Source organism: Maylandia zebra, linkage group LG16 (genome assembly GCF_041146795.1).
Source record: "Maylandia zebra isolate NMK-2024a linkage group LG16, Mzebra_GT3a, whole genome shotgun sequence".
In the NCBI taxonomy this organism is placed as follows: domain Eukaryota; kingdom Metazoa; phylum Chordata; class Actinopteri; order Cichliformes; family Cichlidae; genus Maylandia; species Maylandia zebra.
The window spans coordinates 29243285-29260288 of NC_135182.1; the positions used below are offsets into that span (position 1 = coordinate 29243285).

The 17004-nt window shown below is 40.2% G+C and overlaps 1 protein-coding gene across 2 annotated transcripts; it reads right to left on the reverse strand.

Annotated features, from left to right (window-relative positions):
• Positions 1-411: 411 nt before the first annotated feature.
• Positions 412-13539, reverse strand: LOC101469018 (arginine and glutamate-rich protein 1-A). 2 transcript variants are annotated; one of them, XM_004563092.3, is made up of 4 exons: positions 12989-13535; positions 6873-7098; positions 3230-3313; positions 412-1710 (listed from the first exon to the last, which is right to left on the reverse strand). In XM_004563092.3, exons 1-4 carry the CDS (start codon positions 13318-13320, stop codon positions 1546-1548), a joined length of 807 nt encoding a protein of 268 aa, XP_004563149.1. In that variant the 5' UTR covers positions 13321-13535; the 3' UTR covers positions 412-1545. The 2 variants fall into 2 exon arrangements, with proteins under 2 accessions (XP_004563149.1, XP_004563148.1); XM_004563091.5 differs by lacking the exons at positions 412-1710; positions 3230-3313 and having other exon boundaries at positions 3489-7098; positions 12989-13539.
• Between the last annotated feature and the right edge of the window lie 3465 nt (positions 13540-17004).

The following is a 17004-nucleotide window of genomic DNA, read 5'->3' on the forward strand; positions in this document are numbered from 1 at the left end:
AAACGCAGGTTGACAGTTTCGATTGGATTCATTAGAGTTGGGTTTGAGCTGCATTGAAATGCGGGTTTGCCGAGGTCATTTGTCATCCTCTGTAATCTAGCGAACGGTCGGCTTGCAGCGACCTCACTTGCCATTACGAGCTGGAAACAAACCAGCAGCTGCAGAAAAATCTCAAATTGCAGCTGCCAACTAATTAGGCAATGTTGTTACAGGGATTTGGTTAACCTGACAGTGATGTATTGACTCGAGAGGAGAAAATGGACCGCTGAGAAAAAAATAAATAAATTTCCAAAGTGGTGCCAACGGCGCCATTAAAATTTGTCACTGATCGGGCTACCTGATTAAAGATGAAACTGTGAAGGGCTGAATTAAATAAGATAGAAGCTCAGGAAAGCATCACACGGGTCAGTGTAGGCATTCAATGGATTTATTGATCTGTTCAGTCCCTTGACAATTGGGGGGAAATTACATGACAAATTCAAAATGCCACAACATAACAAAAAGTCTTTATATACCCACCTGAGGTCAGCCACACGCACACACACTCACATTCACACACACTTAAAACACATCCACGCTCGCGCTGACCTCAATCCTCGTCTTACCTGAACTTGTGCGAATCAGTCCTCTACGAATCAACACTTACCTCGCCCGTTAATTTACTAGCACATGACTGAGGGACAGAACACAGACTGTGGCTTTTTGTCTCCTACACATTTTTATCTTTAACTCGGAGTGAGGAGGGAGATGCAGCACATGATATTACATCAGACAGGAAAATGCCATCTCTCCTCAGTTTCCTGCAGGAGGTTCCGGCAGTTCGATCATGGGCAGTCTGGGAGTCGAGCGGCGGGTTCACCTCATTTCTATTTCTTTTTTTTAAATTGTTCCTCTTAGGACAACATTTAAAAGCCAAAATGCATACGGCAGGCGGAGCTGAAGCAGAGCCACAGAAGAAGAGGAGCAGGATTTTTAAAATGGAGGGCGAGCTGGACGGGAAGTTTGCTGTGCTTTTTAAAGTCTGTGATTTGGTAACCACAGAGTCTGCAAACAGGAAACCCACAGGCCGACTCCCATGCTGCACATGAGCCGAGCCGAGCTAGACAGTCAGATGCCTATCAGGTCTGCCTTTCAGGCCGTAAGAAGAGCACGAGAGTTAAGACTTAACCGGGTGGCAGGGCGAGGGACACGTTAGAGCATCTACATCAAAAAAAGTTCAAGTTTTCTAAAAAAAGAAAAAAAAAAAACAAAAAAAAAAAAAACAAAACAAACAAACAAAAACAACCCAGAAGCACAAGAGTCATCTGTGCAGCAGGGTGAGGATGAGGAGGAGGGGGCGATGGTCCTAGGGTGAAGAGCTGCCTCCTCTTCAAAGCTGGGAGGGAGCGAGTTAACACGCTGGTTGCGCCCCCCCTTCTTTCAGCACTTCCAAAACGAAGCGAGCGTTCCACAGAGGAGGAGGAGTGGGGCTGAATGATGAGGAGGAGGAGGAGAAAGGAGCTGGATGGGGGAGGGGGATGACCTGCGGACGAAGGGGGAGCAGTCTTATTCTGTGGCCTTCAGGGTGAAGGAGAGCTTGGGCCTGGACTTGCCCTTGCCGAGGATGATTTTCTGCTCCTCCTTCTGCTGCTTCTGCCGGTCCTGCTCCAGCTTCATGCGCTCCTCGTGGATCTTTCTCTGCTCTTCCACAATACGCAACTGATCCTCAGCCTGCGGGACAGACACAAAAAAAGGAATCAGGGGCGGGGTCACGTAAGGCCATGATTACACTTACCGCCAGGTCAAGTAAATCCAAGTAAATGAAGCTCCTTAAATGTGCCGTGTTTCCCAGAATATTGCTGCTGAAGGAACTACAACAGGTGTTTGTATTTTTTCCCCCCATACTAACAAATAGTAGTAGTAAGTAGCAGTAAAATTACTTCATTAAATTTAGGCAATAAAAGTTATTCTGTTAGATTTAGCTGATTATTTATTTATTCTGCTATAATATAATAATAAATTATTTATTTATTTTTCTATTACACTTAAACAATGAAATTAATTAATTAATTAATTCCGTATCAATTTTATTAAACAATAAACACGTACTCGTTAGATTGAGTTGTTAAAATCGATTCCATTCAATTTAAATAGTAAATACGACTGAGATTTAGACAACACGTGATTTTACTTTTAGATTATGTAATTAGATTTATTTCTCGTCACCATCATAGAAGCATTATTGTACTGTGTAACTTGTTCTACGGCTCCCTTGTAAAAGCAAAATAAAAAACAAAAACAAAAAACCACAATACACAATTTTGATTGGTCCTAATTTTTTTCTTCTTCTTAAACATTCATTTTGGTTTTTGAAGTATTACAGGAATGCTGGTTTTCTATAGTTTGACCCTGATTCAAATAAACAAAACTGCAGAATTTATTTTTTCCCTGTCCCACTTATTTGCAGATCCGTTTCCATGGCTGATAACCATCAACTCAAAGCCACTGCGTAGACACTGTTTCCTGCCAGTGGAGTGTTGCCATACCCAGTAATGTCACAGCAAAAAGCCTTAAGGTCTCAATCCGTCCTGATTTTTGGATTAAAGATGTAGTCACGACATTAAAAGCTGATGAATGTCAGTTTCTCAAATCAATCCAATTTTTCAATCCAACTTCAGTCTTTGAATTAACCACTAGACCTCTTTCTGACCCGGGGTCCCTTCATCAAAACCAAATAACGTTTAACCTATGTTCTTGCATGTAAATATGCAACGACTCAACAGTGCAAGGATTTCTAGAACATACACTTCTCTGGGGGGGTTTTGAACATTACTTTGATTTGAAATTTCACAATTTATTTTATCGATACCTGTTTATACAGCCCAGTATCGTGGCCAAAGAAAGCCATTTTCTTGTTAGCATAATTAGAACGTTAAACGTTTTTCCAAATTGCAGAATTTTGCATGTTGATGACAAATTGGAAATTTTTGTATTTTAACTCAAAGAGATCTCTCTCTGAATAAGAGAAGATTCATCACGATAATCAAACAGTTTTCAGTGTCTAGTGCGAGCTGAATATTTTATTCACAAACCCTAAATGAGTAATCTAAATAGTAAGCTAAATAGTTTTGCCTTATTTTTAAGTTGCGTTAACTTTTATGTGTTGATAATGTAAAATTATTGCTGATGGTGAGAACACACTGCTCAGTGGATGCTAACGACAGATAGTTGTGTGTCCATTTTGGCGTACCAGTTTGGCCTGAGCCTCTGCGATCTTGCGGTTATTCTCCTCCAGGATTTTTTCCAGCTCCTCCCGCTTCGATTTTTCTTCTTCCTAAACAAGCAACACGATGATATGTTAGCGCACGAACAGGCCACAAAAGGCACGCACGCACGCGCTCACTCACACACTCACGACAAGTTTGTTCAGCCTCTCACACATTTTTAAAAATCCCTCTAATGCTGCCTAGAGAAAAATTAAAGACTAACACACACCTAGTGCTGCATGATTACACTCATCAATAGAAGACATATATAAAAAAGACAGACAATCAAAGCTGCTGCTGCTTTTTAACATGTTTATAAGCAAGAGAAAAATAAAGGAGGGAATAGTTTTGGCTCACCAATGCACGTATACCATTTTCCTGTGTACCTACACAACTGGTGAAAGCGTTAAACGGTTGAATATTTACTGTCTCGTCCGGACTGTGTGGCCCCTGCAGAGACAGGAGCGCTCCTGGTGTGGGTAGGTAGATATGGGGGTTTCTGCCATACGGCGCCATTCCTCTTTATTACTGATCAGTTTACGGCTTAGCCTGCAGCCGCGGTGAAGGAGTGCAGTACAAAGATGTTTGTCTGTGTTTGTGTGCAGGTGTGTGTTTGTGCAAGTATGTAAGTGTGTGTGTGTGTGTGAGAGAGAGAGAGTGTGTGTGTGTTCGAAGTGGACCCGCCCACGGTACACTTACAGTACAGGACGCGGGTCACGGCTGAGCTGAAAGGTTGCAGGTCAATGCTAGTTAGGAAGGTGGTGTTTCCAAAAAATTAACAAAAAAAACAGCACAAACACATTTCCAAACTGAGCCTACAGGAGAAGCAAGTTGTCAGCACAAAAATAAATCAACACATTTTGTTCCAAAAGCTCCACAAAAATCATCAACAGGTGACACAGGTGAGAGGGGATTAACCTGTCAGGACAGGAAACAGGAAATGAAGCGTCCCTGTAATGTTCCCCTCCCCCAAAGAGTTAAAGAGCAGGTGAGGTGGATTAAAACAGACGTGATGAACATTTCTACACATCGCTGACCTTTCTTCCTAGTCCTGAGGGTAAACAAAGAGTTGGGGGGTACATTTCTTAGCCTATTAGTCCCGAGTCAATGGCCGCTGCGCTTTAGCTGGACCGCTCATTCACAATACTGTGATGTAAACAAACGCCATTTTTCTTAATAGTGCCCAGGGAGGGGAGCCAGGGTTGTTTGTTCTTAGTTTAAAAAGGAACCTTTAGGGCGACTAAGCATCTGAAAAGAAATCAGTTTGAATAAAGTTAAAGGCAAGACCCCAGAAGACCTTACTTAGCAGATGTCCTAGCATCTTTCCTGTGCAAACTCTCACTTTTTGCTGGAAAACAAATTAAATTACAATGTTTTTGTCCATCTGACCTTCATCAGGTATACAGGCTATTACCAACTGAAGACTAACGACATTAATCTGCTTATTACCTTCCAAAATTCAACAAATTCACAGCACAAATCAGGTTTTAAAGCAAAACATTTTGATAGTTAAAACATGAGCAGGAATACCAAATGAACCAAACAATGTCACACAAGTACCAAACTAAAACAACCAAAACAATTGGTATGTGTATATAGTAACAACCATGTAGTGGTTCAGATACCTGAAATGATTAGTTTAGCCTAAATCAAGATAAGCTCCAACTAATAAGCTGAAACTATCTAAACTCATCTTATGCTAAGTTAAGAATTAAAGCCAATTTAACTAATCTGAACTTAAGTTCAAGTAGTTTCACACAAATTATTATCAAGTATAATGAGTAAAAGTAAGTTACTGTGCAGTAAGTTGCAATAAGTTCAGCTCAGCTGTGTTCTAGAAGTTAAGCTTTGGATAAGTTAACTTGAGGTAAGTTCAGATAAGTTAAGACAAGTTAAGTTCAGGTAATTTAAAATAAGTCTGTATGTATTAAAATAATACACTTAATCCCAAGAGTTGGAAAAATCCAGCTTTATCAGCTAAATGAAGTTAAACACAGCCTAGCCTAATAGCCTAAAGTGCAATACAATGACAAACATCTCAACAAGGTAAAATTTGGCATAAAAATACTCACACTTAAATTAACAAAAACATCTGTAGAGCTAAAGATTACATAATATAAATAAATAAAAACTGCACTGTGAAATACTGAATTCAAAAGACTAATTACCTGTATTCAAACAAATTAGCTATTCATTATTCAATTAGAAACCTGTGGGCTTTTTTTAAAATGAATAACTAAATCAGTTCAGATCCCTGGCTGATTAAGTGAATAATCCAGAAGTCTCTCTTCCACTTATTAAAAAGTCATGGTCTATACCTTGACTATGCACAGAAACAAGTTAAATAACACGTTTCACACCACTGAAGATTTCCCTGATAATAATTGAACGTAAGATTCGCAGATAGAACGTCTGTAAATCTTACGTTCACTTATTCTGATAAAAGTCGGAAGAAAAAAAACTTTCAGTTTAATAAATATTCCAGCAGTGAGACAGGACTTATGTAACTGCCTCTATAAGTTTTGTTTTCGCCTTGAATATTTTATATCACGGTTTCGATTGTTAGATTCAGAAAAATTTGTTTTGGGGCCCGGGAAAGAAAAAAAAAATCCACCCTAATAATGGCAGTTACAATGTCAGACTTGTAATAATTGCATAGTATATTTTTTATGTTTTTAAAAAGCCTTAAAAAACAAAAGAAACCCTAAAATAACCACTGACAGGCAGCAATCTAGTTGGTAAAGTTTAATCTTTAAATTTAAAAGAAAATATATATATATATATACCTTAAATACAAAACTAAGAAATTTGAGTAAACCAGAAAAGAAATGAATATTGTTTTGAAACCCGCCATGGCAAAACTCTCACCAGCAAGTTAGAAATGCACTGCTATCCTCTAATCTCTTTTAAATTATAATTTTTTTTAAACAGAAATAAAATGTCAACTTTTAACCTTTTAACTGTAGCACGTTACATCCTACCAAACTCATGGTAGACACAAGATAAACACATAAACAATATAATTTTTCAAATACTCGAATGTGTAAAAACATATCACCTTACCCATGATTTCAGGAATAAGTGAAATTTTTTGGATAAACAGCTGGAGAGTTGAGGTAACATGGTAGTTTGTTTCGATTTAAAACCCATTGGATGGTTTTTCACTATGAGAGGTCCACTCACTGCCTAATGAAAAGAGAAACTAAGCTAACAGCCTGAAAGACTCCCACACTGAGCTGAAATGCAACTACTGCAAAAAAAAAGAAAAAAAAAAGTGAATGACAGGAATTTCGTTATTATTCTCGTCACTGCTGTTATTATTACTTCAGTAATTTACACCAATGAAGAACATTCATTATACCCTTGGATATATTGATTTGCTTTAGTATCTGAAGCCAAGGTACTCCCTTTTCCTTTTATTCTGAAAGCTGCCACTTCCCTTGAGCACAGCTGCATCCAACTGTGTGAAACTTGTGCCATGGCTGGGTTACACTTTAAACAGTTAAAATAAAAGACCAAAGACCCAGTCAGAGTGGGAAACTGAGAGGTGAAGGGAGCTGAAGGGGTTTGGGTACGGGGTGGTGTAGGGGTAAGGGAGGGGCTGCGTTCCAAACGACCGAGCGTTACCTCTCTGGCCTTCTGTGCCGCCAGCTCGGCTTGCCGCTGCCGCTCCAGCTCTTCCAGCAGCTGCCGCTCCATGATGCGCTTCGCCTCCTCGACGCGTCGCAGCACTTCCCGCTCAATCTCGTCTTTCCGCTTCTCGAGCTCCTCCTCCACACGTTTGGCCACGAGCTCCTCAACTCGCCGCGCCGTCTCCTCCTCGATCAGCTTCTCCTCAATCTCCTGCTGCCGGCTAAAGGAAAGAACAAAAGGTTAGCATGTCGCTAATTCGTGTTTCGGTTTTAAAACGGAGAACTATTTAATTGCTAATCAAATAAACCACACCGAACCGCTTTGAAATATCTCAAAATAAAAGCTTAGTCTGTATTTACCCAAAGCTAACCAACCAGTTTTTAATTCATCATACCTGAGAGTGGTTTTTACGAGCCATACCAAACCCAATATTACAACACAGCTGATCAGGTAAAAAAAAAATTAACAGAAAGGCTATTGTTCAAATGGATATTTAAGAATTTACTAAACTGCTTTAAACAGCTCTTAAATATACATAATTCAACAATGAGGACATTTTTAATTTCAAATGTGAGATTGGGTGCAATTTAGACTGTTTTTCTGAGTGCTTTGTGGAATTTAGATGGAGGTCACCTGCCCTCCTGTTTATCTTTTCTTTAAACTGTTCTTTTTGTGTGAACAGGAACTTATTAGTAGCGATGTAAACACACACTCTCCACCCTCTCAGGGATCTGGTTTCACTCTGTCAGGCTGTGGAAACCAGAAACTGGACCCAGCCCTGCCCAGCATCCTTTATATTTACATTTGTATGCCCGGTTAATGGGCCCTTTGGCTGTTAGGCAGCAGGAGAAAGGAGACGGGACAGACAGACAGGAAGCCAGGTGTGGGCTGTGTGTTATATTACCTGGAGGCTCTCACACACACAGACACGCACCCACCTGAAAAGCTGCAGTCAACATGGATGTATTTACGGTCACAGCTGTTTCATTAAAATCTGAAATAGGATTATTTCAGTAACGAGGATTAAGTTAACACAGTTACTCAATTTTTTTTTTAAGCTGTGTGTTTAAGTCAGTTTGTGATGTTTAGCTGTTGCAGCAGGTTTTGTGGTTGTTCAATGCGTCCTGATTCTCTCTGCATCCTGTTTAAACCAAATAAGTTTTAAATATCAATAGAATTTGACTTTAAAATAGGCCTTCCTGTTAAAGCCAAGTATCCACTTTTCACTCACATTTGTGTTTCTTAAATTCAACAAGTTGTATTACTTACTTTTGTGGGAGTACTGCATTAATCGAGCAGACTAATGACATGAAGAATAGCTGTTTTTTCACTAATGAAAACTTTGATTTTTCCTCTCAGTGGACCATTGTGTTCACATGTGGACTACAGGGTGAGACATTTACTGAGTTTGGTTTCAGTTGATGTTTTTTAGCTTTTTATTTCGCTTCGACTGCAACTGTGAACTACTGATTATAGCAGTATTTGTACTGAGTGTTTGACCAAAGAAAAGATGGCCAGCTGCTTCAATGGAGATGTAGCAGCTGAGTTTGAAGAACAGCAGGAATCAGCACCTGCATACCTGCTAACACCATGAGCCAAACTGTAAATCGAAGGTTTCTGGTTTGAGTCCCTGTGTAGATGCCTGTATATAATCCCTCACAAAAAAATAAAAATAAAAATCAGCACAACAGAAACCCGCCTTAACTAATAATAAACAATCCAGATGGTTTTAACTGCAGGCATCAACATCTGTGCATTTATTCTCTATAAGAGAAACACATTCTCTCCAAATGCTCAGAGCTACAGCTGTCCAGCTGTTTGTGTCTACAAAAACACTCATTACTAGTACAGCTACAGCTGAAGTGAGATAAAATAATCAATGAGTAAAGTTAATATTCAATAAATCAAGAGGTTTTCACTGAATGTCTCACTCTCCAGTTTATATGTTAATACAATTATCTCTCCAGAGGAGAAATCAAAGTGCTTATTGGAGGAAAAACACTCATTCAACATAGAAATCATGCAAGAGCATCATCAAGAACAATTCAACCCCAAAATACACCTGTGAGGGGAAAGTTAAAAGCCCCACTGCTGGAACTTTATTATTGTATGAACAGTACTTTTAAATTTGCCTTTAAACTTTTTTCTGAGCATCTTTGCTTTAAAATAAAATAAAGCGACTCATCTATACAAGTAGGGCTGCTCAATTAATCGAATTTTAATCTCGATTACGCTCTGGGCTTTCAACGATCATTAAAAATGATTGAGCCGATTATTAGCCTCTCCCTCGTGCTTTACTCTCGTGCTGCTCCGTGTGGCAAATCGAGCGCACCTCTCTGCATTTCAAACCCGTCACAACAATTAAGAGGGCCCGAGGGAAGCTCGGAAAGCTAAGCAGAAGTTATTTGGAGAGGAAAGTGACTGCCGTTGGTTGAAAAGAGAGGTAAAAAAAAAAAAAAAAAACTTCAGTGGTGTGGAAACATTATGGGTTCGCGGAGTCAGACTGGATCAAGTAGACATAGTGTGTAAACTTTGCTACGGTGTCGTAGCTCCACCACAGAGCAACACTGCAAAGTTCACTAAACATAGATGTTTACATTTTTCATTTATTTCTTATATTGCAAACATTTGCACTGTTATCAGTATTTGCACACTATTTTATATTATTTTTTAAAGTCATTTTTCAATACATTGTTATTGTTAACCCTTTAAATCCCTGTAGAACCGGAACCGCGTAAGCTAGCGCAATACTTTGTTTTGCATATGAAACCGGAGATGTACTTACATCTTATGCCATCAGCTTGTCCTAGGTCACAGTTTCCTTCCACATGAAGCTTTGCAAAAATTGCATAAAAAGCGCTTACAGGAACAAAAACATAATATTCCAGAAACATGCTTTGCCGATCCGATCAGCTGTTCGTAACACTTCCCACATTGAAAAAGACGTCAACGCGAACTATCGCATGTCCGCCATTTCCTGTCCGAAACCGGAGGTAACATCATTTTCGCGGAAAATGTAGTTTTTTTTACTTGTAGGCCTTAAAAGCCTATACTAGTGTTTTTATAAGTCATGATTGACTCTATCCGGTTGTTCAGTCTGACGTACCTAGCCGTGTCTGGGTCTAAACTCCGCTGCAGGTCCATATATCAAACGATCACTATGGCATTACTGAGACTTGAAAAACTGTCTAAAGTCTTTCATCTTTAATAAAATGATCAGCGTTCTGCTCTACCAGGTGTAACAATTGAGTTTAACATCCAGGCATCCATGAAAATGGAATTTATGAAATTTAACGGAGTTAGAAGTTAGCAGGAAGTTAGCTCGCTAGCTTCTATCTAAATACAATATAGCATGTCCTGACTGCGGGGTTTTGGAAACAAATTAAAACGCACAGCTCTGTTATCACTTCCAGCATAAATGAAGACAGAAAACCAAACAGCAGTGACGTTTGTAGGGTTACTGAAGTTGGGCTAGCTGGTATATAACGATGTGCTACGTGACCGCTAGCGACACAGCTATGTTAGCATAATATAAACAAGCTAACTTTTTTTCCACTCGATAAAAGTTATCGTGAGTGTTCTCGGTGGTCAGGAACAAATGTAATCGCATGGCAGGATGCTGTAAAAGGACCAAACTTCAGCCAGGAGAACAACTGAGATAATCCATCCACAATACGAGGTTAGTCATTCATATACTGCTGCATGGGCTGGGCTGTAGTTACATCCTAAGGTTTTAAAAACTGAGCTTAAATAAATGATTAGCGGTAATAAAAGCTGAGGGAGGTCAACAGTGATCACTGACTGTTTTAGGAGCTTTTTGAGATTCCATCCATCCATCCATTCGCTTCCGCTTATCCTTTTCAGGGTCGCGGGGGGCGCTGGAGCCCATCACAGCTGTCATAGGGCGAGAGGCGGGGTACGCTCTGGACAGGTCGCCAGTCTGTCACAGAGCCAACACACAGGGACAGACAACCATTCGCACTCACATTCATTCACACCTAGTGGCAATTTGGATTATCCAATTAACCTATCCCCACAAGCTGCATGTCTTTGGACGGTGGGAGGAAGCCGGAGTACCCGGAGGGAACCCACGCAAACACGGGGAGAACATCCAAACTCCACACAGAAAGACCCCGGCCTGATGGTGGAATTGAACTCAGGACCTTCTTGCTGTGCGGCAATGGTGCTAACCACCGTGCCACTTTTTGAGATTAAATAGAAGAAAATACAAAACATTAACATTGGGGCAGGGATAGCTCAGTAGGTAAAGTGGTCGCCCCATGATCGGAAGGTCGGTGGTTCGAATCCACTTAACGGCTACCCTGAGGTACCCCTGAGCAAGGTACCGTCCCTACACACTGCTCCCCGGGCGCCTGCTTAGTGGGCTGCCCACTGCTTCACTGAGTGAATGGGTCAAATGCAGAGAAAAACAAGTAATTTCCCCATGGGGATCAATAAAGTACCCATTATTATTATTATTATTATTATTAAACATGTTAACAACACAAAAGCCATATTAAACGCAGACTACTTTCGGCCCGGAAGTAGGATTCGTCACGTCATCACTTAACAATCGGATACTTTTCTGAATAGTTTCTGGGATGCTTAGAACTTGAATTGCACTGCTGGAAATAGTTTATTTTGATGCACCTGTTGTTTTCTTTGCAAATTTGCATCATAGGATTGTTTTTTGGTTTTCCTGCAGTATATAAAAATTGCTGTATCTCCAAAATAAAACTGTGAAGAAACTCAAAATAAATTCCCTGTTGGTGTAAACTATTTTTTGCAACTTTTTTGTATTTAAAGTTTTGAGGGATAAGCCTCTTAAATTTCTCCAAGTAGAAATATATGTAAAAAAAAACAAAAACGATTTTCAATTTTTTTTGTAGTTTATTACACTTTTTTGCAATTAATGTAGTTACTATGGACTTAATGCATACACATTATTAAAATATGGGCTATAACAGTTGTATTGATGTATAGCAACTTGAAATGCTCCCAAAAATGGCACTACAGCATGTAAAAATATAATATAAGCTCTGGCGAACTTGGTTCTATGGTAGGTCTTAAAGGGTTAAATAAATATCGTCAAATAATCGAGATCTCAATTTCAGTGAAAATAATGGTGATTATCATTTTTGCCATAATCGAGCAGCCCTATATACAAGTTAGAGCAGATTGTGGGGATTTTGTTTTATTTACACGAGGCTGTGATGCTCCTCGCTCTTCTGGATTTACATCAACTCCACTGCTGTTTGTCCTTTCAGTGTCCTTGTTTTTTATTTATTTATTTGCATTTGTATGTATGCATGCATTCATTAGTGAGCACTCCAGGTGTTGTCAGTACACCCTCAGCTCTGGTTTAATATTGGGCTCAATGTTATTAGATCACTAACTGTGCCAGATTTATCCTCATTCTAAATGCAGGATTTTCAAGAATCTATGCACTGAAATTGATGCCCTGATGTCTGTGGAGAACCTGGAGCTAAACCCACACAGATCGCTTTCTCTTCACTCAGCATGGAAACATTAGGCATGTCGGTAACTGAGCATCAGCATCTCCTGAAGCATCAACATCACTACTGATCTGACCTTCAGTGCAGGTCAGAGAGTCAAATCTCTGCCTGCTGCAGGAAGTTTATGACTGCAGGATTAACTGACAGACCTGCACACCAATAGCCACTCATTTTACATATTTAAACGTTAAAAGAGAATCCAACATGCATTACTTCGTTAGTTCAACTTTACCAGCACGATTCCGGGTTTTTTTTTAGAGGTTTTTTTTCCAAAGTGAAAACTGCAGGTCAGTGAGAACAACCTCACAATTCTATCATGATGCTTAAAATACGAGTTTATAGTTATGTTTATCTGAATTAATGACGGTAGAACTAGAGGTGTGATCCACCTGAACAGGTAAAGCTTTCCTCTGACAGGCGCTGCGGCCTTTGCAGCCTGTTAGCGTTAGCCAACTAGCTCAGAGAGCTAACGATCGCCATGCAAATGACCGCAGCTAGCCTAGCATTTAGCTTAGCTTGTAGCCGAACACGGGCTGGGGTTCAGTATCGTTATGTAACAGTTTACGTGCCGGTTTCTGTATTAAATATACCCACATCTTCCTCTGTCGCTCCATCTCCGCCTTCCTCTCCTCCTCCTCCTTCCTTTGCTTCTCATCAAGCGCGTTCCTCTTGCTCAGTGTCCGGCCGAAGATGTCGATGCGCTCCGGCGGTGAGGCTGCTCTCTCTCTGCGGGACGACGCTGTGTTGGACCGGGATCGGGACCGGGATTCTCTGCGCCGGTTCCTCTTCGACTCTCGGGACTTGGAGCGTTTCTTGGAGCGCTCCCTGTCTCGAGATCGCGACCGGGACCGGCTCCGTTTCTTACTGTGCTTGCTGCTTTTGGAGTGCTTGGACCGGGACGAGCTGCGGCTCCGAGAGCGGCCCATGGTGCCCTGCGGACTGCTGGATTCTACGGCTGATATGTGTACCGAATCAGGCCCTCCACTCCGCCCGCTCCTCTTTAAGCTTCTTATTCACACGAACAGCTGATGTTGCGCTGCTCCAGCGGGTTAATTTTGGAGAAATAACCCTTCAAACTAGCTGTTGTTTTGCCCTACTAACTCGCTTTAAGGAAAGATGGCGGTTTGATGAGTTTTCCCAGCAGGCACCGCGGGCTTCGGGATTTTCCGTCGCTCTTCGGCATTTCCCGCTCAAAGCAAACTAATAGACTGAAAAGACCAGAAACCAGCCAAAACATTTCAACAAATTTAAGTCCTTTATGAATGGGAATATATGATTTGTATATAATTTATACATTTTAAAAAAGTGTAAAATGCATTTTATATAAAATATATAACTGGGATACATAAACTTATTTTTCCACAAGTGAAGTAATCACATATTGAAGGCTTAAGAAAAGTTCTGGCATTCCATTTTGAACTTTGGATTTTAGAAGACTCAATAAAAAGTTTTCTAAACTAACGCATGATTTTATTTTTTTCTCTTAATGAAAACATGTATACTTGTATTTGTTTGTTATTCACTAATGACATTTGACGTGTGGTCAATTCTGGGAGTCTAGAACCAAGTGGGTGACGTTAAGGCAGTTAAATCTATATTTGTATTTAGCCTGTGGTTTTAACATCACACCAACGATAAAGATGACATTTCAACACACAGCTGTATTTGTATTTTTAAAAAACAGCCTGAGTACCATATGGTATGTCTCCAGTTGTTCTGGTTGTATTGTCAGATGCATACACATTTTTATGTCGCTTATCAGTCGCTTTCTTCCTGCCCCTGTTTCAGCTCCAGTGATCTCTTGATTAGGGCAGGTGTATCGATAGGTTGCTAGACACCAAGTTAGCTTTAGTTTGCTCCTCCTAACAAATAAGTTGTGAAAAGTAAAAAGTGGTGTAATTTCTGACATGTTACTGGACATTGACTGGATTGCATCCATATTACTCTGTGAAGGAATTTGTTATTTCTGTTGATTGAATCCAGTCTGAATCAACATGCTGCTTGGTTTCTTCAGCCTGACAGAGAGGTAATCCAAAATACTGAGACTATAATGAATGGATAAAAATCTATGGCTCTCTTCCACAGCATGTCTCTTGTTTTGCCTACCTCCCCTCAAACCCAACCGTTCACAGCAGATGGCCGCTCCTCCCTGATCCTGGTTCTGCTGCAGGTTTCTTCCTGTTAACAGGGAGTTTTTCCTTCCCACTGTCGCTCATGTGCTTGCTAATAGGGGTCATCTGATTGTTTTGGTCTCTCTGTATTTTAGGGGGTTTACCTTACAATATTGAGTGCCCTGAGCTGACTGTTGTTGTGATTTGGCTCTATGTAAATACAACTGAACTGAAGCAATGGAACCAGACCATCTTCTGCATCATTTACTGGACATGCAGCTGAACTCTTTCTCACTTAGCTCAAAACATATTTTCAAATTTTCATCACCTCATACACAATACTTAGATTCATTTGAAACTCATTGTCATGTCATATTTGCCTCTAATTTTCTGAGTTCTTCACTTTTTTGTAATTTCTGTTTACTTGAGCTCCTTTAGCTTTTTGAACTATTTAGTTCTGTGATATTATGTTTATTTTAATAAGCTAGGTTGTTATTTCCAAAGTGTTGATTTTCAGTCATTTTAAATTTTTGAGATAAACTAGTTTTCATTCTTTTTTATAATTAACTGAATTATAAAGGCCTTTAAAGACCCAGTCCAGCTGAACTCCCAACCCAGGCACTGTGAGGTTTTTTCCATAAATGTTACCACCTCACTGTCATTCAGGGCCTTTAATCTCTATTAGGTTAGTAAATTTAAATGTCATTCAATACCTTTTGTGAAGCTACTGTTATAATATGGGGTTGACACAAAATCCCAAACCACATCATATGTGACCAACTTGGCAGGTGATCTCATTTTTGACAAAAATTAAGTTTAAACAGTAAAAGTTATAAAGAGTTGACTGGACGTGTTGCTCTGCTGCAGGAGCTCGACAGCGATTTGAAGTTTTGTCCCTGTTTGACCTATCTCTAACGTTGCCGTGTCCATTTTTAAAAGCTGTTTTCATGCACTATCAGAGCTGAAAATGACGCTTTTATCCAAGCTTGTAAATATAGAGACACGAACATCAGATAACAGACAGAACGAGGGAGGAAAAAGGAATACCCAACTTGACAATGACACAATCCTGCACGCAACGTTTGCCATCACGCTCTGGCAAAATGAGGCCATTGTGATAACTCTCCCCGGAGTGCTGCGCTCAAAATAAACTGCCATTACTATATTTAAAAACACATAACTCACCAGCCCAGCTTCAAAAAGGTCACACCGCTCAAGCTCAAAATGAAAGTGTTCTTACTTCAGAGGGTTTTCTCTGTTTTTGTTTTTTCTAATTACCTGCAGCGGCATCTAATTTTAGTAGAAAGAAATAATTTGTTCACAGGGAGTCACACTGCGTGCTGCCTCGATTGCACATCAAAAGCACTTTTACTTGTTGTGAACTGAGTTGTCAGATGACTCACTTATATACCCACACAGATGGAAAAGGGCCTTTGTGTTGAGCTGCTGTGCATTCATCCGTGAGCCTGTGGTGTCACATTGAGTATGAGCACTTCCTCAGAAATACAAATTTCCTCTGAATTAAAGCAAAGTCAGAAATGAGGTGATTTTACTGCCACAAATTGAGGGCAAGTCGCAGTTGATCCGTCCAGGAACAGCATCTCCTCCCTCCCTCTCTGCTCCTCGTGCCTCTGCTTGAAGCCAAATAATCGATTTTCTTTAACTTTTATTTTAATGATCCGCGGCGTTCTGTCCCACAGATGAGAGGAATTGGCATTAAAGCACCAGAGATGTCTTGTTTTTCACTTGGAAAAGGCAGAAGTGCTTAAAGCCCCCTTTTGATGAATAATAGAAAATGCTTCATGGAGGTGGAGAGGAAAGGAGTTCCAGTGTGACTCCGGTCGGGGGGAGAGGAGGAGAAGCAGAGGATGTGTAAATGAAAGACTTTGCCTCAGTTTGTCTGCTTTGCTTCTGGGTGGTTTGAGGTGAAAGTAGAAGAAGAAGCAATAGAGTTGGTTTAATGTTTCTCTAATCCTCTTTTGAAAGAGTTCAGAGGTAATCTCAGGAGAAGCAGTTTGGATAAGTCACAGATAATAACGTCAGTCAAGGCTTAAAGGTGTATGTGATACAGGAATGTCACCAACTCCTTTGAAGAGCAAAATATCCACTGAAGTGGGCAACTAAAATCTCAACAATGGGCTTCAGTGTCCATCACACCACGATGGGAATAAAATGATACGTAAAAAAATGGGTTTCACACCTGAAAGCACCATTGACTCACCTGCTTTCTTGTCCTGTGGCGTCCCTCAGGGCTCTATTCTTAATCCTCTTTTTTTGTGCCTGCTTCCATTATCATATGTATTTAGATAGATCCATCTTCATTTATATAGATGATGTCCAGTTTTAATAACCCAAACTCAAACTACCAGCAACAGACAACAATACAGCAGGAAATAACATGACAGGCCAGTTAATCTTGTTAGATTTTGGACTACTGATCAGACAAAACTAAGGATGTGAAGATGTCACCGGTTACTTCATACTGAGAAAAGTCTTTGA